The sequence below is a fragment of the Elephas maximus genome, chromosome 16 (genome assembly GCF_024166365.1).
Source record: "Elephas maximus indicus isolate mEleMax1 chromosome 16, mEleMax1 primary haplotype, whole genome shotgun sequence".
Taxonomy (NCBI): domain Eukaryota; kingdom Metazoa; phylum Chordata; class Mammalia; order Proboscidea; family Elephantidae; genus Elephas; species Elephas maximus.
The window spans coordinates 63647294-63673311 of NC_064834.1; the positions used below are offsets into that span (position 1 = coordinate 63647294).

The following is a 26018-nucleotide window of genomic DNA, read 5'->3' on the forward strand; positions in this document are numbered from 1 at the left end:
CCTCCCTTCCCAGCGACATTGTCGTCTCTTGATCTGTATTCCAGCCAGACTGAACTCCTCCCTCCCTCTTTCTCAGCCATCTTCTTGCTGTTGCATTGCTCATGCTCTTCCTCATCCCTGGTTATTTACTTCCCGTCTCCCCCATCAAAATCCTTACCTATCTTTCAGCACCATGTCTCCATGCAGCATCCTCAAGGGAAGATGAGATCACTTTTTCTAGATCCCTCCAACGTGATGGCTCCGTACGGCTTTGGTTGTCTGCTCCCATTGGACGTATCCAGTATGCCTTATATTTTAGTTATTTCAGTACTTGTTGCATTTGCTCCACTACGTGGTAAGCTACTTGATAGCAAGGACTACATCTCTCAGTTGCTTGCACATAAGAAGGTGCTTGATAAACATTGGCCCGTGAGAATTTTGGAGATTTGAATCCATTAATTCTCCCACAGTTAATGTCATTATATTTTATTCACTTAGTGCTATTGCAGAGTAAGTTTAGAAATTGTAGGTGGTATATATAAAAGCATAGAATGACCTGTCTCGGTTATATTTTTAAGCAATGCACAGAGAGAGGCCAATTCCAAGTTTGGGGTTTACCCTGGACTCATTCTGTTGCCTGTTGATTTTTTTTTCACACCAGCAGTGTAGCTTGGAGAGCCTTGAGCCATATGCCTTATCTCTGGTTCCTAGAGTCTTCCTCAGCTTTGTTAGTCTATATTATTGTTCTCTGTGTGTATGTGCATGGAGGACCTTGGCCTTTGGAATAATATTACATTGCAAATCAAACTCTGCCTCAAAAGAACTTTTCTTCCACAATTTTCTGCATTTCTGAATAGGTTACAAAATGTCACAATTCAGTAGGGCCAATTATTAGATTTTCATTTCCTGGGCAGTTTTAATGTTCTCTCAGACTCTAAATGGTAATAGCATTTTAGACTGCTGCATACCATTTAAAGACTCACACCCAGTTCCTCTCTCTTTGAGCATACCTAGTTATATTTTTGGGTATCATTTAAATTCAGGCGCCCAATCTGTAGAAAAATCAGTGAGTTAATGAATGGCCTCATTTTTTAAACTTTTCAAATATTTTATCCTAATTATAAGGCATATCTAGTGACATTAATTTGATGAAATCCCAAATCATCAGATTGTGCAGAATAGCCCTTTCCAAGGAGTAATTGAGAGCATTTTAGGTTTAACAAATGTACTTGTTTTTAGGACCAGATCATGTCTTTGCTTACTGTGAGAAAAATTTTCTATTCTTACAGTTTGGGGGTCATGTCAGTGTAGGTCAAACTTCATGCCTTTTTTTTTTTTTTCATAATTTTGTTTATTTGGTATGTTGTAGTTAGCCTATTAAATGAAAAGTGTTTCTACTAATAATAATAGTCACCCCTGACATTCGTATAGCAAATTCCCATTGGTAAATCGCTTCCACATACACTCTCCCTGGGCTCAGTGAGCTTCACTGTCACCCCTCGGCTACATACAGTGAGTGAGTGGCAAAGTCAAGGCTGGAACCAGAGCTGTCCAAGTCCAAATCCAAGACATTTTCACGCACTGCTAGGGTGTGCTCATGTAAACCACCTCAAATCCTGTAAGGGGGGGGGGGGTACCAGCAAAGCGATTCCTGTTGGAGTCATTTCTTTTCTACTATGTTGGGGCAACAACACCGTACAGATAGAGGCTACAGTTTGGGAGAAATGCATGAAGCAGGCATCATCTCAGTCCTTCCTGCATTGTGGTGTGCGATTTTCTATTTGGGTCTTTGTCCCTCTTTCTCTTAATCAATCCTCTATCAGTTCTCCAGGTGAAGACACCTGACACATTCCTAGTCTCTTATTCAGGGAGGTAGGAATCACTTACAAACGTTGCTTGATCCATCCTCACAACTATCCAGTAAGATAAGTCTAAGGTAGATATCACAAGCGCCTTGCCACTCCTTTAATATTTGAGTGAGGGATCAAATTTGGAATTACACCTAGATCTCTTGGTTCCCATTCTGGTGTTCTGTTCGTTACCTACACACTGCTCTGTCTTCTTCTGATAACATCCTGCCTGGGTGCCTTTGTTCTCCTCTCTTCCTCCTTCCCAACCAGGAAGTTGTTGGCATCACATTATATTGGGCTGGCCAGACAATAAGCTAAAATTAATCTTTTATTGGACCAGGACAGAAGGTGGAGGCCTCACAGCCCTACACGATGTAGTTTTCATAAAAGCTTGTGATTGCAGAGTTACAGAAACCAAAGTCCAGCCCTGTAAATGTTCTTCTTCTTAACAATGTTTTTCTCTGCGAGACACACAGTAGGGCTCGATAATTGTGTGTAAAGCTGCTAAATGATCTTATCCAGAAAGGAAGAAGAACAGATTAAGGATGGGGTGGGGCACAACAAAGGAAGCTAAGTAGAGGGGATTTCCCTTCCTAAAGAAGCTGTGCTCACCTGCAGCACATGCCCTGTTAAGGAAAATCGGGCATCAGGACAGACTTGCCCATGCTGGTTTTCCACTTGCATTTCACTTCCCACTGCTCACCCCCACAAACATGTGAACTGATTTGCTTCTGTTGCTAATGGAGACTGGTGCAGGTTCAAGGGGTTGTGAGTACATAACAACCATTGTGCTATACGCAGATCGAATGGATTCAGACTGTCAGAATGTACTCTCCTGTTGTTGTTTTTAAATTTGGGGTGGCAGGTATTGAGCACCTTTAAAATTCAGTGGAGCAAAAGCTGCTGGTAGTGTGGAAAGGCCTCTAAAACCAGCCCCAGATGTGAGGGACACATCCTCCTGATTTCCTGTCTCCTGATTCCAGGTGCTGTCTCTAGTTCACGGAATCAGACCTTAATCCTAGCTTTTGGAACCCCCTTTCTGTGCTTCCACGTCTACTTGAGACTGCTGGAATGGTTCCCGCTGCCTGTCCCATTCTGTGCCTCATAGATTGGAGGCTGAGTTCATGGTCCACGTGGACAGCCCCTTCCTCACACCCTGCCTAGTTTCTGTCTCTCCCTGGCCACTGTGCTGTACTCACTGGGCCAATAGAGTACTAAACAAACAAAAAAAAACCTGTTGCCATCGAGTCGATTTAAAAAACAATTATTTATTACTTTCCTTCTTCAGGAATTTAAAAACCAGGGCTTCCTTTCTGTTTCTGAACTGAAGAACCTCGCATATAATTTCTTAATCATCACTATTGCCGTGATTGTTGTCATCATCTTAACTACCATTTATTTTTAAGAGCACTAGGTGCTGTATAATCATTGTCTCATTCAGCTTCATTTTCCCCTCAGAGCAAACCTATAAGGGAGCCATTATTATTCTCTTTTACAGATGAGGCAACTGGGGCTTAGTAAAGTTTGATAACTTGCTCAACCATCAAGTCTCATAGCCAGAATTGCAACCCCTCAAGCCCATCAGCCTTAAGAGCACAGCTGTCCTGGTCTGGCACCCATACCAGCTGGGCTGTCATCCTGCAGCCAGCCTCCAAGGAACAGAAGTAACTGTGCGTGATCAAAACGAAGTCTGTTTAAAATCAGACTATACTTCTATTACTATGTTTCATTTAGATTATCAGTGATGCTTTCAGTCAATAACTTAAGAATTTGATTTTTAAGAAAATATTTGCGAAGCATATTCACAGCTTTTCTCACTGCAGATAGTGGGGAAGTACTGCAGTTGTCCAGAGCAGCCCATGTATATGTGCCAGCATTGACATCTGAAGTCATTTCCTTGTGGCACATGGAGATTACTGCACCAAGACCCTCGGCAAAATAGCAAAGGTGGTCTTTGGTGCTCTGTTGCATGTCTCTTCATGCCCAAATCCTTCCCCCTGGTGGGCCTCTTCTTCCCCAGCACTTTTGGTTACCTTCCGGCCCCTTATGTCTTCCCACTCTAACCTCCATCCAGGCCAGCCTCTCCCAGAAATGTGTTCTCCAATGAGAACTCTAAGCCCACGGGAGAACTGAATCTCTGCTCCTGGGAAAGCAGACTAGGGAAGGGAAACCACAGTAAGACTTAGTCTTGGGGGCATCGTTGGGTTTTACTAGAAGAGTGGAAATGGGGACAGGCAATATTATGAACTCTGTAGACCCTTTCCCTCTGCTTGGAAAGGCCACTGTTTCCCATGCTGTGTTGGATTTCTGCCCACATCACCCCCTTCGTCACTCTATGCCTTTCCCCTACTTTATTTTTCTTCATGATGTATCAGCACCTGGAAGTTTAGTATATTCTTGTTGGCTTATTGTTTATCTCCCCTTATAGAACGTCAGCTCCATGAGAGCAGGGACTTTGTTTTGCTCACTGCTATACCCCCAAACCTGCCAGAGGGCTTAGCACATAGTAAATGCTTAATAAATAATTATATAATGAAAAGCTCAACCACATGTCACACCTCTTCTGAGCCAGACAGCTCTCTTACCTTAGCTCATTTTTTTTTCCCCCAAAAGGACAAATTTAAGTAGGCATCAGACCCATAATTTTACTGATACTATTGTTTAGGATGAGGTGAATTTTTTCTTTAAAAGGTCAACTTAAAATTGATTAAAGAAAACAAGCACATACTAATTCAGGAGGTGCTCAGGTATGGTAAATCAGGAAAATGGTACTTGAAAGTATCTGGAGTTTAGAAAACACTAATGTAACAAAATCCACCGTCCTAGTGGATAACCTTCATGTGAGTTTAAAAAAAAAAAAGTAGTAATCTAAACAATTCATCTGGAAATAATTACATTTCAATCTCACACAATGTGCATTGTCTTGATAATTCGCGGAAGTATCTTTGGCTTTGGGAGTTACAAGTAATGGGCATAAAATTAAACTTATTATTCACACTTGGATCCAAATATTTCTTCTTTTAAGCAGTACCCATAATTTCAAGGCAGGGTTAAACCACATGCTTATGTTTTCTTACAATTTTTTAATATATATTGACCCAGTAATACCTGATAATTTGACATATAGTGAAGGGGTAGGCTCAATATTCAGGAACAAAGTGTACCATATTACTGAATTCACCCAAATCTTACAAAAATGAAAAACATATCCCAAATCTTCTCCAAAAAAGGAAGGAAGTTAACACTAATGAATATCCCAGACACTAAAAAGTGAGAGCTGGAGAGAAAAGAATCCCAAATAAACCAAACTAGCCTAACATTGGTTTTTAAATACTGATAATATTTGTCGCCATTCGGCGGCGGCGGGGGGTGGTGGCATAGGAGGGGAGAAGAATTAGATGACTAGTAAAGAGGGTTGGAGGAAAACTTTTTCCCATAGTAAGTTTTTAAACTTTGGAATTTTGAAGCTTATGAATGTATTAACCTATTCCAAAGAAAATTTTTTAACTAAAAAAAAAATTGTTTTAAAAAAAATTTTTTAATAAAGTTTTATGAAATAAATCGTTTTTGTTGTACCAGATTTGAGGGATCCTCTTCCTTAAAACCTATGTAAGTGAAGTTATAAAAGTGAGAATAGTCTCTTTGGGAAGCTTTTCAGTTGGGGGATTAGGGCAGGTGGATGGATGAGGGACAGAGGACAATGGGGGTGGAAATCTGTCATTAATAAAAATTTTGCCATCCATATATCAAAATAAAAAAAGACACCTTGCGTGCTCCTTCAAGAACTCTAGTCAAGGAGGCTGTGTACTTCCTTTTCCCTGCCAGATGTTTGTTCCTGGGTGGAAGGCATTTTATGATATTTATTTGATGACACACACCTGCTGGGGAGATGAAAAGCGACTGCTCCTGAGGATGACCTACTTCGAGGGCACAGTAAGCTTCTGAGGACTCTGGCAGGTTCTCCTTAAATCATTTGAGTACATCTTGATTTCACCTGTTGAACATATCTAAGACTAGTGCGTTTGCAGACTCATTGAAGGTAGAGTTGCTAACCCCAGGGAAGAGATTTCAGAGTCAGTAACTACTGTGTAAGTATACTGAGACTCGGAAGACACACGTTTTTCCAACTCACTCTGAGGGTATAAAGTGCTGTTCTCGACACTCCGGACGTGAATCAGCCCAGGAACCTACCACCATGATGTGGCGCATCTAGGAAAGGGGATCTAATAGGAACATAAGTATGGTTCAAAGGAGAAGGTATGGGTCCAAAGTAGAAAGCAGGGAGGTAAGGGTAGGGCATGAGGGAAAGTACCATGAAAGAAATACTGATGAAGAATTCTCTTGGGAGTTTACCGGACAGAGGGAGAATTCCAATTGCAGTCAGGGAAGGGCAAGGGATATTTGAAATGCATGGAGACACTGTCACCAAATTTGTCCTTTTATGCAACTTGTCTTTACATGTTCATTTCTAGTCCACAAAGTTTTATGGAGCAACAGCTATAATGACAAGGCAAATCTTACGTAGTAAAAATACAAGTAATTTACATCTGATCTCCCAATATATATGGTCTAGTGTTAAAACATACAAAAACAAAAAAAATTATTATAAATTTAAATATAATATATGACAATAGACGTACACAAGGAGCTCTCTGTCCTATTGGCTTCCTGGAGCTGGTGATGCCTGGCCTCAGTTTTGATGAGTAATTTGAGAGTTAGCCAAGGCAGGCAGGTCAGGGACATGGAGACATTAAACAATGTGCTGTGCTCAGGAGCTACAACCTGTAGTTTCCCATGGAGCAAAAAAAGCAAGGTGAGAACCAGCGGCTGTGCCGGTAGGTACCTTGGAGGGGATGTAGCTTCCCCACTCATCTAATGAGCCCCTCCCCACCAGCACTGCTAGGTAACCCCAGCAAACACAGAGTCAGAGTAAGAGTCCTGTGCCTACTGGGTACATGCAGCTTCATTACAAGCTCCCTAGCACCCTTTGCTGCCTTAAGCCCCTCTGTGAAAAATCTGGAGAGCCTACTGGACTTTGGACCTCTGGACATTGGCCCACTGCCGAGGAGTGAAAAGCTCTGAATCCTGACTGAAGTGGGGCATTGCTTGTTGATTTGCAACAACTTTTTATCCATCACTGTTATCTGTGCATCTAGAGGTCATGGTCTGAAAGACTTGGGCCCAAATGCTGTATTGTGTACCCTCTGCATTGTTTGATATAAGTCCATTTGAGATTTCCTTCCCCCCTCTTCCAGTTATCTATTGCTGTGTAACAAGTCACCCCAAAATGTAGTAGCTAAAACAGCAGTCTGTATTGCTCACAGTTCCTGTGGGTCAGGTATTTGGGAGCAGCTTGACTGCATGTTCTGGCTCATGATCTCTCGTGAAGTTGCCAGTAGATGGAGACTAGAGCTAGAACAGGCAGGATCTGGGAATAGCTGGTGACTGACTGGAAATAAGGAGCCCTAGTGGTGCAGTGGTTAAGTGCCCAGCAGCTAACCAAAAGATTGATGGTTCAAACCCATCCAGCTGCTCTGCAGGAGAAAGACCTGGCAGTCTGCTCCTATAAAGATTATAGCCTAGAAAACCCTATGGGGCCATTCTATTCTGTCATATAGGGTCACTGTGAGTTGGAATCAATCTGATGGCAACGGGTTTGGTTTTTGCTTTTTGGCTGGGTGTACCTTTGTCTCTCTCTGTCCTCCTCCTCCTGTCCTCCTCCTTCCCCTCTTTCTTCTCCTCTCTGTCTGTCTGTCTCTCTCTCTCTTCATTAGTCTCAAGGCCTTTCCAAGTGGTCTCTCCATATGAGCTAGTTCGGGCTTCCTTACAGCATGGTGGCCTCAGGCTTGGCAGCTCAGGGCGTTAAAGATGAGTGTTCTGAGAAAGACTGGCAGAAGCTGCTTGGCCTTTTCTAACCCAGCCTAGGCAGTTACACAGGGCCCCACCAAGGCAGTCACAAGGACCCTCCAGGGTCCAAGGGGATAAGGCACAGGCTCCATCTCTCAGTGCAGGCGTGACAAGGTTATAGAAGATCATATGTATGAGAAATATTGTTGAGGGCATTTTTGGAAAATATAATCCATAACACTCATTTCCTTCCAGTTACATATTCCTTTAAATTACTTAAATATGAGTTCACTCATTAAGGTGTTACCCCTCATCTTTCTTTGCTGTCTTCCCACACCAAAATCCAAGGCTTCAGTGTGCACACACTCACAAAATCCTGTTGTCTGAATGAAAGTCAGTCACCCAAGTATGTGCTGTTTCCCTCAAGATGACAGCACTTAATAAACATATATTCTGTTGCCCCATTTTAGGAAGCTATACTTCAGTAAACCAAAGCCAAGTGAAACCCACTGAGTCGAATTCTGACTCATAGCGACCCTATAGGACAGAGTAGAACCGCCCCATAGGGTTTCCAAGGCTGTAATCTTTACAGAAGTAGGCTCCCACAGAGCAGCTGGTGGGTTCCAACCACTGACCTTGGGTTCACAGCCGAGTGCTTAACCACAGAACCACAATACTTACACTTTGTAGGCATTGTTAGAGGCAGATGTTGCTCACCTCTTTCACTGAGGAGACCTTTTTATCTAACTACAGCAAGCATCCTAGAGATGCAAGAGTGAACGATTTCAAATCTTCTCTTTTATTTATCCTAGTAGATTGATGGTGATCTCATAAAACACTGGTCAGCAGCCTTTGGTGGAGTACTGGGCATTTCAGGGAGTAAAAAAGGAATAAGAAAGGCCCAAACCTTGGGCTCAAAAAACTTCAGAAGCTGAAAATATTAGCATGTTCTGCATAGGAAATCTTCTGATTTAAACTATTGATATAAATTTGCATTTTTAATAAGTACTATTGCAAGTATGCTGTCTTCAATGAGGGCTCTAATTCCATTTTCTACGCATACATAGTGAACAGAAGTTGAGTTCTTCAAATATTTTCTGTTAAAAATATATGCGACATAAGCATTGGATTGGAAGAGTTTTTTTTTTAACCCCTTTGGGTAACCTGGAAAAGAATATAGCTCTATTTTAAAATCCCTTCCAGTTCAAGAGTTATCCAAGCAAATGGTGTTGACCAAGGTGTTGAAGGTCCCACTAATAATAATGCCACTCTTTCATAAAGCTAAGTAATCAGGAATAATGCTGCACGTAAGAAGACAGTCCCTTATTTACTCTAGTTGGTATTGTTAGCACTAATAATGCATTTCAACACAGTGAAATTGCTAGATAATGCTTTTGTGACTTCTCTGCAGGTTATTGTTATTTAAATGAACAGCCAACTGCACTGTAATGAAGAAACGCATGCTTTTCCCAACTCAGTTATCAACCAGGATTCTAGGAAAATGAGAATTTGTGTCTGCCTTTACCCACAGAGCAAACTGGAGGTCACTGTTTTCAATATGAACCTTTTTTTTTTTCTTTTTCGCTTTTCAACAGGGAATAATTAGGAGCTGCTGCTTCTGAAATTACCTGTATTCACTATAGAGAAGGAAAGACTTTTATCTTCCATGATGAAATACATTTTCTCATTCAAACTTTGTCATTCTTTTTTTTAAATGGCCTTTTACGCTGCCAAGTCAATCCTAGGTAGTAAAATAAAAGAAATACAGTTTTTTCTGCCGCAACAACCTTGTTTATTCAATTTTACTTCCTTAAATTTCAGCTCCTCCTTGAAAAATGATCCAAATGCAAAAATGGGTTTAAAGCAATTGAACATATAAAGCAATTATCCACGCAAAATACTATTATATGAACACACATGTTCTTTGCACTTTAAATTGAATTGATCCTTGATCCTTATAATTTCAGGATAATGTGTTACTGCTGAGTTTTTTTTAACAGCTTTATTGAGATATAATTGACTTGACATTCAATTCATCCATTTAAAATGTACAATTTGATTTTTTTTGTATATTCTGAAAGTTGTACAACCATCATCATCACAATCAATTTAGATCGTTTTTATCACCCCAAAAAGAAACCTGGTACCCATTAGTAGTCATTCCTCATTTTCGTCTAGCCCTACCCCTGCTCCCCACAGCCCCAGGCAACCACTAATCTACTTTTTGTCTCTATAGATTTGTCTATTCTGGACATTTCATAATGGAATCATATAACATGTGATCTTTCGTGACTGGCTTCTTTCACTTAGCATAGTATTTTCAAGGTTTATCCATATTGTGGCATGTATCGGTACTTCATTCCTTTTTTTTGGTTGAATTCCATCCCATTGTATAGATACACCACATTTTGTTTTTCCATTCATCAGTCGATGAGCATTTAAGTTGTTTCCAACTTTTGGCTATTATAAATAATGCTACTATGAACACTCATGTACAAGTTTATGTGTGGACATATGTTTTCATTTCTCTGAATTATATACCTGGAAGTGGAATTGCTGGGTTGTATGGAGCCCTGGTGGCACAGTTGTAAATAAAGAGCTTAGCTGCTAACCAGAAGGTCATGAGTTCAAATCCACCAGCTGCTCCTTGGAAACCCCTTTGGGGCAGTCTCCTCTTTCCTATAGGGTCACTAGGAGTTCAAATCAACTCAACAGCAATGGGTTGGTTTGGTTTTTTTGGGTTATGGTAACTATGTCTAACCTTTTAAAGATCTGCTAGACTGTTTTCCACAGTGGCTGTACTGTTTTACATTCCCACCAACAATGCATAGAGGTTCCAATTTCTCCATATCCTTGTCAACACTTACTATTGTCTTTTTTTATTATAGCCTATGCGCTAGTGAGTCTGAGGAAAGATGTAATTGTGGTTTTGATTTGCATTTCCCTGGTGGCTAATGATGTTGACCATCTTTTCATATGCTTATTGGTCATTTGTGTATCTTCTTTGGTGAAATGCTCTTTCTATTGAGTTTTTAAAATTTCCTTTACCTCATTTTTCAAATGATCAGAATTAAGTTGGAAACAAAGGCTTCTAGCATCCTGAAGGGAGTACTATTCAAACTGATTACAAACTGCAGCCATTGTTTTGTTTTTTTCAATGGCAGTGCTTTTTGTGATGTAACTGAATTGTTTTCAGGAAGCAATTTACCTCTGAAACTTTTTTCTGTTTCATTAGAGAGATGGATTTTGGTGATCCCAAAGTCATATCCAGAAAAGGGCTTAAAGATCAGCTTGCCCAACTAACTCACTTTACCAGTTAAGAAACTGGGGGCCTCCCGGACTGTCTGTTAACCCAGAACTAAAACCATTCCCGAAGCCCACTGTTCAGATAAGGAGTAGACTGGACTATACAACATCAAATAATATTTGTGAAGAGTGTGCTGCTTAGTTCAAGTAGATACATGAAACTAAATGGGCCGCTTCTGCCTGGAGGCGGGATGAGAAGGCAGAAAGGGATGGGAGCTGGTTGCATGGACACAGGAAACCCAGGGTGGAAAGCGGGAGTGTGTTGTCACATTATAGGGATTGCAACTAGGGTCACATAACAATATATGTATAAATTTTTGTATGAGTAATTAACTTGAACTGTAAACTTATCACCTAAAGCAGAATTAAAAAAAAAAAAAAGAAAAGAAACTGGGGGCCAAAGACAGCAACTAAGAACAACAGCAGGTGGACCACACGGAGAATTAATGATAGAGTAGGAACACTATCGAGATGGAGTCCAGGTAGCTGAGATTCTGTTTTCATTAGAGGGAATAAAATACACTTTTTAGAAGAGTTCTTGGTGATTTAAAAAAAAAAAAAAAAAAAAATTCATGGTAAAAATGCTTAGAAGCCAATAAAGATTTCATGTTAATACTTAACAGGTAGGGAGCCCAGGTGACATCGTGGTTAAAGCGCTAACCGAAAGGTCTGCAATTCAAACTCAGCCAGCTGCTCTGCGGGAGGAAGATGTGGCAGTCTGCTTTCGTAAAGATTTACAGCCTTGGAAATCCCATGGGGCAGTACTACTCTATCCCGTAGGGTCGCTATGAGTCAGAATTGACTCAAAGGCAGCGAGTATGGCTTAACTTAACCCACAGTCATAGTAGCACCTCTCAGATTGCTATCGTTATTCTCTCCTCTTATGTGTGGGGGGAATTAAGGTTAGCTTATCTGCTCAATGTCATCCACATAGTAAATGACAGATTCTAACCCAGACCTTCTGACTCCGAGTCCAGTGTCCCGTTTGATTCATCTGGGCTGTCAGATGACTAAAAGACAGCATCAGCACATGGTCACCTAGGCCATCTTGCGTGGCTTGTATTTCTGCTTCACTAAATCACTGAGACAGAGAACTGATAGATGGGGTCCAAGAGCACCCATTTACCATCAATATAGTGATTGACCAACACCAATATACCTAACTTCTGAAGAAAAACATACGTTCCAGTTGACAGAAGAATTGCTCAAGTATAAAAATATAGTACTTTATAGGTATTAATATGAAAAGCATTAAAACATACATTTTTAATCTGATATGTACAATTATACAGGGCAAATTTTTCATAGTCTTTGTTTTTATGTATTTTTTACACTGGTGATGAAACCAAGGCCTGTGAGGGTTTAGTTGCTACAATCCTAAAGTCTGAGGCAAAGCTACATCTCAAATCCAAGTCTCTTGGCTCCTGTGTAAGCCTGTGTTTCCTCCAGCGTACCATGCTCTGCCTCAATGATGTGCTGAAGGACACTCATTTGAAAGAAGAGGAGACTTTATACCATTATTCCAGACAACAACAGAGCTGTGAACAAGTAGAAGTTACAGGGAGGATAATTTTGAGCCCATATAAAGAAGACTTGATCTGCCCAACAATGAAATGTGTTGTCATTGAACTGTTCAGGCTGCTACTGGATGACCATCTGGGAGGATGCTCTGGGGGAGATTTCTGCATTGGGGTGCGTGTGTGTTGGTGCGGAGAGATTGGATGGCATTTAAGGTCCCTTCCAACTATGAGATTGTGGATCTCTGTTCTTAGTTAAGGTAGTAAATTTTAACAGTCCTCTATATCTCTACTGAGCAAGGCTTTAGCTCCAATAAACTCTCACTCTGCATAGTTAGGAGCCCTGGTGGTGCACTGGTTCAGCATTCAGCTGCTAACCAAAAGGTCAGCAGATAAATCCACCAGCCACTCCTTGGAAACCCTATGGGGCAGTTCCACTCTGTCCTGTAGAGTCACTATGAGTCGGAATCGACTCGAAGGCAATGGGCTTGGTTTCTAGTTTTCTGCGTAGTTAAAGGTGTGGGGCTTTCTGCTTAGTGGAAAGTAATAACCATATTCATCAACCTGGATTACTGGTTACTCCACAGTTGTGACAGCAGTTCCCAGCTATGTTAACAGATGCTCTGCTCAACGAGGGTTTCCTATCCAACTAAATTTGAATATGAGTCCTTAGTATGTCAGTGTCCTCTGTGTGACTCTCCAAGAGGGAGAAAAATTATGCAACAATTCCATTTTTTTTTCTTCTTCTTCTTTGCAAAGCACTTCAGAGGCCCAGCTGTCAGTCTAACCCAGTGGTTCTCTGTCCTAGTTGCACATGAGAATCACCTGGGGAGCTTTTTAAAAATGCAGATGTCCAGGCCCCACCCCAGACCAGTTAAATTGGAGCCTGTAGGGGTGGGCACCCAACATCAGTATTTTTTAACAGTTCTCTAGGCGATCTTAGGAAACTCTGGTGGTGTAGTGGTTAAGAAGTACGTCTGCTATAAAAGGTCAGCAGTCCAAATCCACCAGGCGCTCCTTGGAAACCCTGTGGGGCAGTCTACTCTGTCCTTTAGGGTCTCTATGATCTTAAATGAAACCAGGATTAAGAACAGCTAACCTAGTCTGTCTAGTCTGAGCATGTACTCAGGCCAAATCTGCACATTTGCTTTTTAATTCGGGTGGCCATTTAGATTTGGATCATCATTCAGAGCCAGGGCTCTTAAGCACAATAAGAGGTAGCATCTCATAGTGGTTACTCTGCTGCTCTTGAACTAAACTGCCTGGCTTCATCTGCTTACTAGCTTTGTGTCTTCAGGCAAGTTGTTTTACTCTCTCTGGGTATCAGGTTCTTAGTTTGTAAATGGAGATAATAATAGTACATAAAAAAGGTAAGAACTCTACATAATGTGGTACTAGACTTACCATCATTATTGCTGTCATCAGTCTTGTTTTGTTGGTGGTGGTAGTAGTAGTTGTAGCAATAGTCCTGCCAGGGTTTATGAGCTAAGTACATGTTGAAAAAACAGTCCAGTCTATACAAGGCCACAAACAGGACCTGATCTTACTTGAAAACTAAGGATCCTTTTCCACAATATAAGCAGCTTGTTTCCTCAGATTCAAAGCTTCCCAGCAAAGTGAAATATTTGCATTATGTTTCCTACAATAACCTGAGGCTTGAACCAGGTAACCTCCTGGGGTTTCACTCAGCTCTTAACCCTGTGTTAGGAACAGTCTATAGCTCTGCAAAGCCAAGGGCCTGGACTAAATGTTATGATGGGTTTTCTGTTTAATAACTGGCAAAGGTGTGCACTTTATATGGCAGCTGACTGCCTGAATCTTCTGGACAATCTCAAGTTCAAATGGCCACCCTGCTGGATGACCAGAGCAGTGGTTCAGAAAGCATAGTTCCTATAGAATAGAAAGCAGTGCTTCCATATGCCAGTGTCCTAGGCTAATTATGCAAAAAAGTAAACACAATTTGAATATGTGGGATAGCCTCTGAGGAAAACCAAAGAACACAATTAGGCACAGTTTCTATTTCATTTTCTGTTGATGAAGGAATAATTTGAGGTAGCTCTAGTTACTGAGAGCATGGTATAAGAGTCCCTGATTCTCCAGGATTTAGGGCAAGCGCGGACATTACAGGTTCCATCAAGACAGCCTCTAACTGCAGTTGTGGAAATTGGTGGAATATTCCTAGGAGGAGCTCAAAAGATTGGGAAGCTAGATATCATTGTCTCAAGAACACATACAAGAAACGTTTTTCTTTTTTTCCTTTTTCTCCTACAAGCACTTTGTGGTTCACCGTTGCAGACACTGCATATCTTTGATTCCCACGCAGTCCCCATATTAATAGTTGTTTGCTAGCTGTGGTCATTTAATTGAAAAAAGCTGGCATGGAGCTATCACGGGACCCAACAGGTCAGTGCTGTATTGAGTATGGTATTATTGCCTCTGGACAAATGCTTTCCAAGCCCAAATTGATTTCAGTTCTTTAAATGCATTAATAACATGTTAGAGGATGGACGGACGTAGGGCTGAAGAAAGAGGTGTGTGGTCTTCCAGTGTGCCAGTTATGCACCATTCTGAGGCTTGCTTTCTGTGGCTTGTTTCCAGCTGTGCGTGATAGAATTCCAGATGGCATTGTTCTGTTGGTACTGGTTTTTTATCTGCCCTGGGAATGCGGTTAAGGAAGACACTAGATGACAACTGGGATCCTTTTGCTTACCTCTCCTGGAGTAGATCCTGGAAGCCTCTGTTTCCTTCCACCAGTCAGAGAGCTACCCCAGCCTCTCTTGGTGTCTGTGTACTCAGCACAAACTGTTCTTTCCCCGTGAGTTCCCACGTACCTAGTAACCCCCCACTACAGAGACGATTAATTGAATCTCCCTCCTGCGGTCTGTGCTTGCCCTCCCTCAGACCCCAACCCTGGGGGCAAGTACGGGCACGAATTCAAATATGCAGTAGGTAAGGGCTGTGTTTTTCATCCTGCTTTCCTGTCTTCTTGCTTGCTCTGTGTGTGCAGATCTCCCCCTCTTTCAAGCCTTTTATAACCATTATTTTAATACATACACACACAAAATAAAATAGTGCAGTGAACCTCTGGGTCCCCATCACCTTGCTCTTAGAGTAACCAATATTTAGCCGTACTTATTGTAGCTCTACCTCCTTTTTTCTTTTCTGCTGAAATTTTTATTTTTTTGAAATTTTTTAATTAAAGCAAATACAGTTATCTGGTTTTACCTGTGAATAATTTAATGTGTATTCCTAACATATCCGAACTTTAAAAAAAACCTAACTACAGTTCCCCCATCACACCTAACAAAACTGGTAATAATTTCATAATATCAAATACGCTGTCCAGGTTCAGTTGTCCCAAATTGTTTTCAGAGTTGTTGACTGTTGGGTAATTTCAATCAGGAGCCAAACGAGATGCACCTGTTGCATTTCTCCAACAAATCCTTAAGTGTCTTTTAATCTATTACAGCTCCCTCTCCTGGTTTTATTATATTCGTTTGTTGAAGGCACCAGATCAATGTCCTATAAAAATTTCCACATTATGTATTTGACTAATTGCATCTTCATAGTATTGTCTTATGTGTTCTTCTATTCTCCACACTTCCTGTAAATCCATAGTTAGGTCCACAGACTTAATGAGGTTCACATTATACATATCAGGAGGCATATAATGCCTGTTTGTGTCACTTTTATTAATATCAAGATTGTATTGATTAGTGGGTTCAGGTGTGGTCAGCCTGATTCATCCATTATGAACTTCTCTATCAACCTAGTAACCTAATAGTTTTAGCAACCATTGATGATCGCTAGCTATTACAAAATGACTTTCAAGGCTATCATTCTTTCTGCATTTATTAGTTATTATTCCCCTATATAGAAGAACTTATCATCATCAACTATTGGTTACCCTGAAATGCAGTTCGTACAAGAAAAACAGCATATATGCCTCTTTCCCTTTATTTACCAATTTTCAGAACATTCCATTGCACTAGAAACCTCCAAAAATGACCAATGAGGTAGGTTTATTTGTTTTTGAGTAACGTTATCAACACTTGGGTTTTTTTTTTGTTGTTTTTTTGTTTTTTTTTTACCTATTTCTTGCGTTTCAGTCGTTGTAGTCATTGTTCTTTTTGATGTTCAAATTATCCTATCTTTGACAAGTGGGGGCGCCTTCAAGTTGCCGTTTGTCACTTTTAACATGATTCCACTAGTCTCTTCTGGCAGGATAAGACGCCCCAGGCTCCTGCTCCAAACTAGGAATCAGCTATTTCTATAAGGAATCTTGGTTCCTTTCCATGGGAAATATTATGTAAAGACCACAGTCTGTGTACTAGGGGTGCATTCCCTCTTAAAATGGTTTTGTAATGCTCTTTTATGTTTGAATGATAACCTTCTCCTCATTGGAATCACATTACTGCTACTCTCTGTTGCCGTTTAAGGAGCCCTGGTAGCACAATGGTTAAGGACTTAGCTACAAATGGTTAAGCACTTGGCTGCTAACTGAAAGTCAGCAGTTCAAACCTACCAGCAGCTCCACCAGAGAAAAGACCTGTTGATCTGCCCCTATGAAGATTATAGCCTAAGAAACCTTATGGGGCAGTTCTGCTCTTTCCTATAGGGTCACTATGAGTTGGGGTCAACTGACTCGACAGCACACAACAACATGGACCTCTAGTTCCACCTGGGTACTCCCTTCCCAAACACGTATATAACAACCAGTGCTCATGGGGATCCCTCACCTCTCTTCCAACCCTTTTCTATCTCCTCTCTCAGCCTTTCATCCTCCCCTTCAAAGCCAGATGCCCTGTTCATCTCTGACTTCTAAGACATAACATGGGGAACACTTCCATAATGCTAAAGAATAGTGTCGCCCTTCTTTTCACTGACTGTTTTTAGTTATCTGTCAGTTTGTCATACTGTGGTGGCTTGCATGATGCTATAAGTTCTGCCACTAGTATTTTAAATACCAGCAAGGTCACCAGTGGTGGACAGGTTTCAACAGGGTTTCCAGACTAAGACAGACAAGGAAGAAGGACCTGGCAATCTGCTTCTAAATAAACTGGCCAGTGAAAATGTTATGAATAATAGCAGAACACTGTCTGATACAGTGCTGGAAGATGAGCTCCTTAGGTTAGAAAGCACTCAAAATACACCTGGAGAAGAGATGTATCCTCAAAGTAGAGTCCGCCTTAATGACAGGGATACAGTAAAGCTTTCAGATGTGGCACAACTCAAAATGAGAAGAAACAGCTGCAAACATTCATTAATAATTGGGATATGGAATATATGAAGTATGAATCTTGAAAAATTGAAAGTTGTCAAAAATGAAATGCTTGAAGATAGATATCCTAGGCATTAGTGAGCTGAAATGGACTCTTATTGGCCATTTTGAATCAGACAATCATATGGCCTACTATGCCAGGAATGACAAATTGAAGAGGAATGGCATCACATTCACTGTCAAAAAGAACATTTCAAGATCTATCCTGAAGTACAACACTGTCAGTGATAGGATAATATCCATATGCCTACAAGAAAGACCAGCTAATATGACTATTACTCAAATTTATGCACCAACTGCTGGTGCCACAGATGAAGAAATTGAAGATTTTTACCAACTTCTGCAGTCTGAAATTGATCAAATATGCAGTCAGGATGCACTGATAATTACTGGTGATTGGAGTGTGAAAGTTAAAAACAAAGAAGAAGAATTGGTAATTGGAAAATACAGCCTTGGTGAGAGACAGGACACCGGAGATGCCGTGATAGAATTTTGCAAGACCAATGACTTATTCATTGGAAATACATTTTTTCAGCAACAGAAGCAGCAGCTATACACGTGGACATCTCCAGATGGAATACACAGGAATCAAATCGACTGTGTCTGTGGAAAGAGATGATGGAGTCAGAACAAGGCCAGGGGCTGACTGCGGAACAGACTATCAATTGCTCATATGCAAGTTCAAGTTGAAGCTGAAGAAAATTAGAGCAAGTCTACGAGAACCAAAGTATGACCTTGAGTCCATCCCACCTGAATTCAGAGACCATCTCAAGAACAGATTTGCTCCATTGAACATTAATGATCAAAGACCAGACGAATTGTGGTATATCATCAGGGACATCATACGAAGCAACCAAGAGATCATTTAAAAGACAGGCAAGAAAGAAAAGACCAAAATGAATGTTAGAAGAGACTCTGAAACTTGCTCTCAAACGGACAATAGCTAAAGTGAAAGGAAGAAATGATGAAGTAAAGAGCTGAACAGAAGATTTCAAAGGGTGGCTTGAGAAGACAAAATAAGGTATTATAACAAAATGTGCCAAGATGTGGAGTTAGAAAACCAAAATGTCAAGAACACGCTCAGCATTTCTCAAGCTGAAAGAACTGAAGAAAAAATTCAAGCCTTGAGTTGTAATACTGAATGATTCTTTGGGCAAAATATTGAATGACACAGGAGGCATCAAAAGAAGATGGAAGAAATACACAGAGTTACTGTATCACAAAGAATTGGTCAATGTTCACCTATTTCAGGAGGTAGAAAATAATCAAAAGCCGATGGTATTGAAGGAAGAAGTCCAAGCTGCACTGAAGGCACTGGAGAAAAATAAGGCTGTAGGAATTAATGGACTACCAACTGAGATGTTTCAGCAAACAGATGCAACACTGGAAGCACTCACTCATCCATGCCAAGAATTTGGAAGACAGCTTCCTGGCCAACTGACTGGAAGGGATCCGTATTTATGCCCATTCCGATGAAAGGTGATCCAACAATATCATTAATACGATAAACAAGTAAAATTTTGCTGTAATATGCAGATGATACAACCTTGCTTGCTGAAAGCAAAGAGGTCTTGAAATACTTACTGATGAAGATCCAAGACTACAACCTTCAGTATAAATTACACCTCGACATAAAGAAAACAGCCCTCACAACTGGACCAGTAAGCAACATCGTGATAACAGAGAAAAAATTGAAGTTGTCAAGGATTTTATCTTACTTGGGTCTACAGTCAACGCCTAAGGAAGCGGTAGTCAAGAAACTAGACAACATATTGCATTGGGCAAATCTTCTGCAAAAGGCCTTTTTGAAGTGTTAAAAAGCAAAGATGTCACCTTGAGGACTAAGGTGCGCCTGACCCAAGCCATGGTACTTTCAGTTGCCTCATACGCATACAAAAACTGAACAATAAATAAGGAAGACCAAAGATGAATTGATACTTTTGAATTATGTTGTTGGCAAAGAGTATTGAATATACCATGGACTGCCAGAAGAAGGGACAAATCTGTCTTGGAAGAAGTACACCCACAATGCTCCTCGGAAGTGAGGGTGGCAAGACGTCATCTTAAGTACTTTGGACATGTTATCAGGAAGAACCAGCCCCTGGAGAAGGACATCATGCTTGGTAAGGTAGTGGGTCATTGAAGAAGAGGAAGACCCTCAATGAGATGGATTAACACAGTGGCTGCAACAGTGGGCTCAAACATGGCAATGATTGTGAGGATGGCACAGGACCTGGCAGTGTTTCATTCTGTTGTACATAAGGTCGCAATGAGTTGGAACTGACTCCATAGCACCTGACAACAACATTTTTTGTTTGTTTTATTTCTTGAAGGGAGTTAACCTCCTGTTGATATCCAAAGCTCTGGTGGACAAATTTAGTTTCTTAAGCCAGAGCAACAGTGCTTGAAAGCACCATGGAAACATTAAGTTCAGTCCCTAGATCTGAGGAAGCTTCATAAAACCAAATGTCTACAACCTGAGTTGTAACTAAATTTGTCTACTCAGGTTGTATCTGCTGCAAAGGACCTTTTTAAAGTGTTGAAGAACAAAGATGGCACCTTGAAGACTAAGGTGAGCCTGACCCAGGCCATGGTATTTTCAATCGCATCATATGCATATGAAAGCTGGACAATGAATAAGGAAGACCAAAGAAGAATTGATGCCTTTGAATTGTGGTGTTGGCGAAGAATATTGAATATACCACGGACTGCCAAAAGAACAAACAAGTCTGTCTTAGAAGAAGTACAACCAGAGTGCTCCATAAAAGCAAGGATGGCAAGACTGTGTCTCTGCGTCTTACATACTTTAGACATGTTGTCAGGAGGGATCAGTCCCTGGAGAAGGACATCATGTTTGGCAAAGTACAGGGTCAGCAGAAAAGAGGAAGACCCTCAACGAGGTGGATTGACACAGTGGCTGCAACAATGGGCTCAAGCATAACAACAATTGTAAGGACAGCGCAGGACCAGGGCACTGTTTCATTCTGTTGTGCGTGGGGTCACTATGAGTTGGAAACGACTCAACGGCCCCTAGCAACAGCAGCTCAGGTTGTGTATTTTCCCAGGAAGCATGGGTGGTTGCATGTTGACATTTTTAACTGGAGTTGCCAAGTTATGAAAAAGTCTTCAGGAGTTAGTTCATCTTAACCATTATTAGGCCACATACCTATTTGAACATCTAATGAAAATCATGGACTGGCTCTTGAGAAAAGTATACATGCACACAGACTCCTATAAGCAATTTCATGGGCTTCAAGGCCCTCTTAGGACCTAAAACTATCTTGGAGAGTTTAATTTGTGTTCACAAACTAAGTCCTGATTTGCATTGGTTGTTGGAGGCAGCAGAATTTGGAGGTGGAGTAGGGAGGGGTGTGGACAATAAGGCACATAGCTGCAACCAGGACACTAATTTTAAATCTCTCAAGTGAACATTACTTATTTTCTGGTCTCACCCCCAGGTCTGGTCACTGCTATTCCTTGTGCCAGTTCACAAACCATTTGCTACCAGTCTATTACATTGTAAGTATAGAAGTTGACAGTAAGTGTTTAAAAGTGCTGATAGCAATTAAACGTTGTCTCAGCATCCACGCACATGATGAGTAGATTTGTCTCATTGGACAGGCTATAGACCTTTTAGGTGCAGTCAAGCTTATCTGGTCATTTGCATGTGGCAAGAGCTGCTTACTAGCCAGGCAAATAGGACCCCTTGTCAGTTCTCAACAGGTTGGAAATTAAAAACAAAAACTCATGCTTTACCTCAGATAGTCTGAGAAGCAAGTGAAACCCAGAGTACCTTTGCACAACCTACTACTATGTTGTTTTAATCTCTTCTTCCTCTGTTGTGTAAAACATCCATAGAGCAAGGCACACAGTAGGCATTCAGTGAATCTTTATTGAATGAAGACAGAGATACCCTAGTGACACCCTGCAGAAAAAATTCTGATAATTACTAAGAGGTGGAAGTTGCCTACATGAAGAAAAAATATGAAAGGAAATGCATTACAGTCATGAACTTCACTGAATATTCTCACAGAACATGAAATAAGTAGAGGAACATTAAGTAGCTGGTCCTTACTGTGGAACTTGTAAGACTTTCTGGATGGCTTGTATTTCAGCGTACACATTTTGTGAATTAACACGTCATAGTAAGAAATGTTTATAGAAATGTAAGTCCCTGGGGTGGTGCAAATGGTTTGACTTGACTACTAATCTAAAGGTTGGTGGTTTGAACCTACCCAGCAGTGCTACAGAAGAAAGGCCTGGCGCTCTGCTTCCATAAAGATTACAGCCAAGAAAACCCTATGGAGCAATTCTGCACTGTAACACATGGGGTTGCCATGAGTTGGGATCAGCTTGACACCAATAGGTAGTAAGAAATGTGATCCATTCTTAGGGCAGAAAAGTTAGAGTGGTCCCAGATATAATGATCCTAATAGTGAAAAGGAAAAAAGAAATTTTTGTTTTAATCTTCAGAAAAAGATTTTATAATGAAACAAAAAGAAAATAGGGTAGTCTATTCTCTGCCCAGTTTTTCCCTTCTCCCACCCCTCCCCTGCTGGATGTCGATTTTCATCCCTTTTGTATCTTCCCTGAGGATCCAGGATTAGTAGAATCCAGCTCTTTGATGGAATCTAAAATCTTGTTTTTAAAAACTGGGCTTGTGTCGAGTCATCTTTACAAGTCAGTAGTAGAGGGTGTATGTTTTGCAAGGTGACAAATGGTTTATATTTATTGACAAGTATTAAATGAACTAGAAATTTTAGAAAATAATTGCATTTTTTAACATCCCTTCTGAATATCACAGGCTATTTGTTCTATCTCATGGAAAAAAAGAATAAAAAGTGTCCTGCTTGCCATGCACAGGATACTAAGGGGATACAGAGTTTATCTACAGTATGTGGTCCCAGAAAGTGCACAATAGCTCAAGTCTGATAGGACCTTTGTTTCCACAAATAAAGAGACTGATAACCCGACATGACACCACTACATTTTTTAAGCACATTCACCACAAAGAGTTCAACTTCATGGCTGTTTTCAAGTGCAAACAAATTTCCTAAAATGGGACAAAAGAAATAGGATAATACTATTTTGTGTATATAGAGAGGCGGAGAACTTGGGGTAAGTAGGGGCTCCAGTTACCCCTAATGTTCTCCAAATTGTTTCCATCGGAACGTTTGAGGCACTAGTTCCCTGCATCCTGCATGGGAGCTTTATAGTTATTGTCATTAACATGATTCTGGTTACCGTTTATGAATGCTTGTATGTACCAGGCATGGGGCTGAGCACTTTGTATCAGTGGATTTTTTAAAATATTCATAACAACCCTGAGAGTTTTTTTTCTTTTTCAGATTATAAGTAAGAAAACAACTTAACTCACGCTGTTCCTAAGTGGCCCAGCTGGTCAGGGAACCTGGTCTGTCTAACTCCACAGCCTTAATAATCATGCTGCCCTTTGGGTTTTGAGTGTTTGTTTCTGTTTTTGTTTTCTTAAAAGTTTGAAAAGAGAGGTACATTTTCTCCATAACAAGAAAGGTTCCAAACAACCTTTTACCTAAGAACTCACATAAGCCACCAGAGGGAATAGAAACAGCCACAACACAGTCACTGGAAGGTAATAATTAATAAGAAAGGTGTCACTTAAAGAGGCTAGTGACACAGAGCGTATGTTTCTCTTGGATTAACTTTTTTAACACTCTTTAAATAATGTGTTGATATCAGCAAAAAGAATGCAAACAGACCCAAATAGTTTAAACTTCTGGGAAGAAAAGTATGAAAATAAAGCTGTTTTCATATCTTGAAACAACGTCTAACCTTTCTTCTTCTATGATAATAATTGTGATAATTGCCATTTATTGTGGGCTCCTTTTGTGCCAAGCACTGTGCTTATCTTCAGTTATCACAACAATCCCAAAAGATAGGAATTGTTGCCTCAGTTTTGCAAATGAAGAAACTAAGACTCAGTGAGATTAAGTAGTTATATCTCTGTGTAGAATCTTAGGAGGACTTTCCCTTCGTAGAACTGGGCACCTTCAAAATATAAAAGTATTTATTATTCTATTTTAGAAAGAAGAAAACAGCATACTCAGCTCATATTCTTCCTAAGTGGCTGAGCTGATCTGGGAACCTTTCGGCCTTAACAATAGAAATACAAAAGTATTTTGAAGTAATAAGAAAAGCAACATAAATTGATAAGCACTTCCAAGGGATCTATACAAAAATACCCTGACAAGTCACAGCAATGAAGGAAAAGCATCACCCGTGCTGCTGTCATTGTCATTGATAGACACGTGAAGCAATTAAAATAGGTCAGCCCTCCATTTTAAAATGAGTTGGTCTTGGGCTGGGCACCCTTGGTGTAACCTGTAAACCGCTGTCTACTCAGACATAGAAAAGGGTATTTGTGCCTCTTTGGGGCTGTGGTGGTGATGCCAAGGGTCATTTCTATATGTGATTCTGGAAAGCTCTACCTGCCTTTTTTGTGCAAAACAAATCTGGAACTCCACAGGAGCTCCAGAGCCAAGGGCAGGACATACTGACCTCAAATCCAACAGCCCTGCCATCAGGACCTCTCTCCCCAGCAGCGTCACCTGGACCTGGGCCCCATTGACTATAAAAGAGGACGTATTTCTCATCAAGATGGGACAAAAAAAAATGGTACTCATTTCTACACATTCCACTGAATTCCTTAGAAGAACACAAACTATCTTGGTCATTTTAAAGGTGGAAATGGGCTCGTCAAGGGAGAGAGATTCAAGCCACCAGTAAACCATAGCTTTTCTTCGTTCTGTAACCCACACTTCTCTGCATACTTAAGGACTTTGCTAGAACTTGGGTTTTCCATTTGTACTTGTTGTGAGAACATGTGTCCTGGAGTTGATTGATAATTCCTGCTTTCATTCCATGTTCATAAAGCAGATAGTCACTTTGTGGCTTGTACCTGTCAGTCTGAAAGTTATCTTCGTATAAACCCACCTTCGTACACCAAAATAAAAAAAAATTGGTACCTTTAAATTCATTTAGCGTGAGGATTGGTGTGGAGCCAGCGAGCCCAAGGGCCACTTTGGCCAGTTCACTAATACACAGAGCTCCTTTAACTGGTGACCTGTTGGTGCTGGCCATTCTTTTCATGTCAGTCTCTGAAAGCAAGAGTTTCTCCTTCCCATTTATTACAACTTGTAGCTTTCTTCCCTGCTATCTCTTCTTTGTTTTTCCTTCTTCATTTTTTCACCTTTTTCCTTGTTATCTGTTTCTTCTTTTTCCTTTCTTCATCTCTTCACCTTTTTTTATTCTCTCTTTTCTATCTCTTTCCCTTTCCACTTTTCTCAAGATTTTACTCAACCACGTCAATAAATCTAGTAAGTGGCCGTGAAAAGACTAATTCCAACTGCAGCCATGGTAGCAGAGCCTCAACCTGGAAAAACAGACTCAAGTCATCAATGACTTCAGCAGAGATACTAGAAATAGGGATTTGCTGTGAGATAGAGTTTACAATAAAAATTCTGCTATAAAGAATCTTTTTATTTTTTTCCCTTGATTTGTCTGAATAATTTATACTCAGTGTCAAGAAATTATATATAATTAGTCTGAGTAATGTATAATTTCCATTTGATTATATACATTACAGTGATTAAGGAATTCAGTTTTTCACTAGTAAATATCTGCCTTCTTTGTCCCATAGTCTGTAATGACTGTTTGTTATCAAGTGTAGGACTTGTTCAGAACAGAAGGCAGCAAAAATTTGGATGCTTTAACCAGGCTAGACTGACCGATATTGGTGAACCTGGGTGATAACTTGAAGTTAACTAATGGGGTGGGAGGGGCGGGGAGGAAAACCTGGCAGATTTGTATCAAATCTGTTAAAACCATCAAGCAATTTTACATGATTTCTGATCATAAAAATTGCATCAAATAGTGTAGACAATCATGGAAAGACATATTTAAGGAAAAAGTCAATAAAGTTTATGACTTCACCAATATTTTTAATATTGCATGGAATAAAGTGAAATTTTTGACATTTCAATTTTTAATTAATGGCTTCTATTTGTTTTCCTACATAAGTTCTGTATGTTTACTACCGCGTATTTTATAGCAGTTTTTCTTTTTTTCCAATTAGATAGATTTCTTTCTTTATCTTCGCAGGTAGCTGATCCAAGACATTTTTATGTAAACACATTAATTAATCGGTAGCCTTCATTTGAAACTTAAAAGAAAGCAATCCCTTTTTTAAGAGCCATTAAC

At 40.3% G+C, this 26018-nt stretch overlaps 1 protein-coding gene across 14 annotated transcripts in view; it reads left to right on the forward strand.

Annotated features, from left to right (window-relative positions):
* Positions 1-26018, forward strand: part of VTI1A (vesicle transport through interaction with t-SNAREs 1A) — a 378820-nt gene that overhangs the window by 257872 nt on the left and 94930 nt on the right. For 2 of the 14 annotated variants that reach the window (XM_049855509.1, XM_049855511.1), the window contains one exon: positions 21239-25583. The exons of 9 other annotated variants lie outside the window; for them this stretch is intronic. In XM_049855509.1, the coding sequence (XP_049711466.1) occupies positions 21239-21383 (145 nt within the window). In that variant the 3' untranslated portion in view covers positions 21384-25583. Of the gene's footprint in view, positions 1-5654; positions 5763-21238; positions 25584-26018 lie in introns of those variants that run through there. 3 more of the 14 variants (XR_007513468.1, XM_049855519.1, XM_049855512.1) reach the window with 3 other exon arrangements.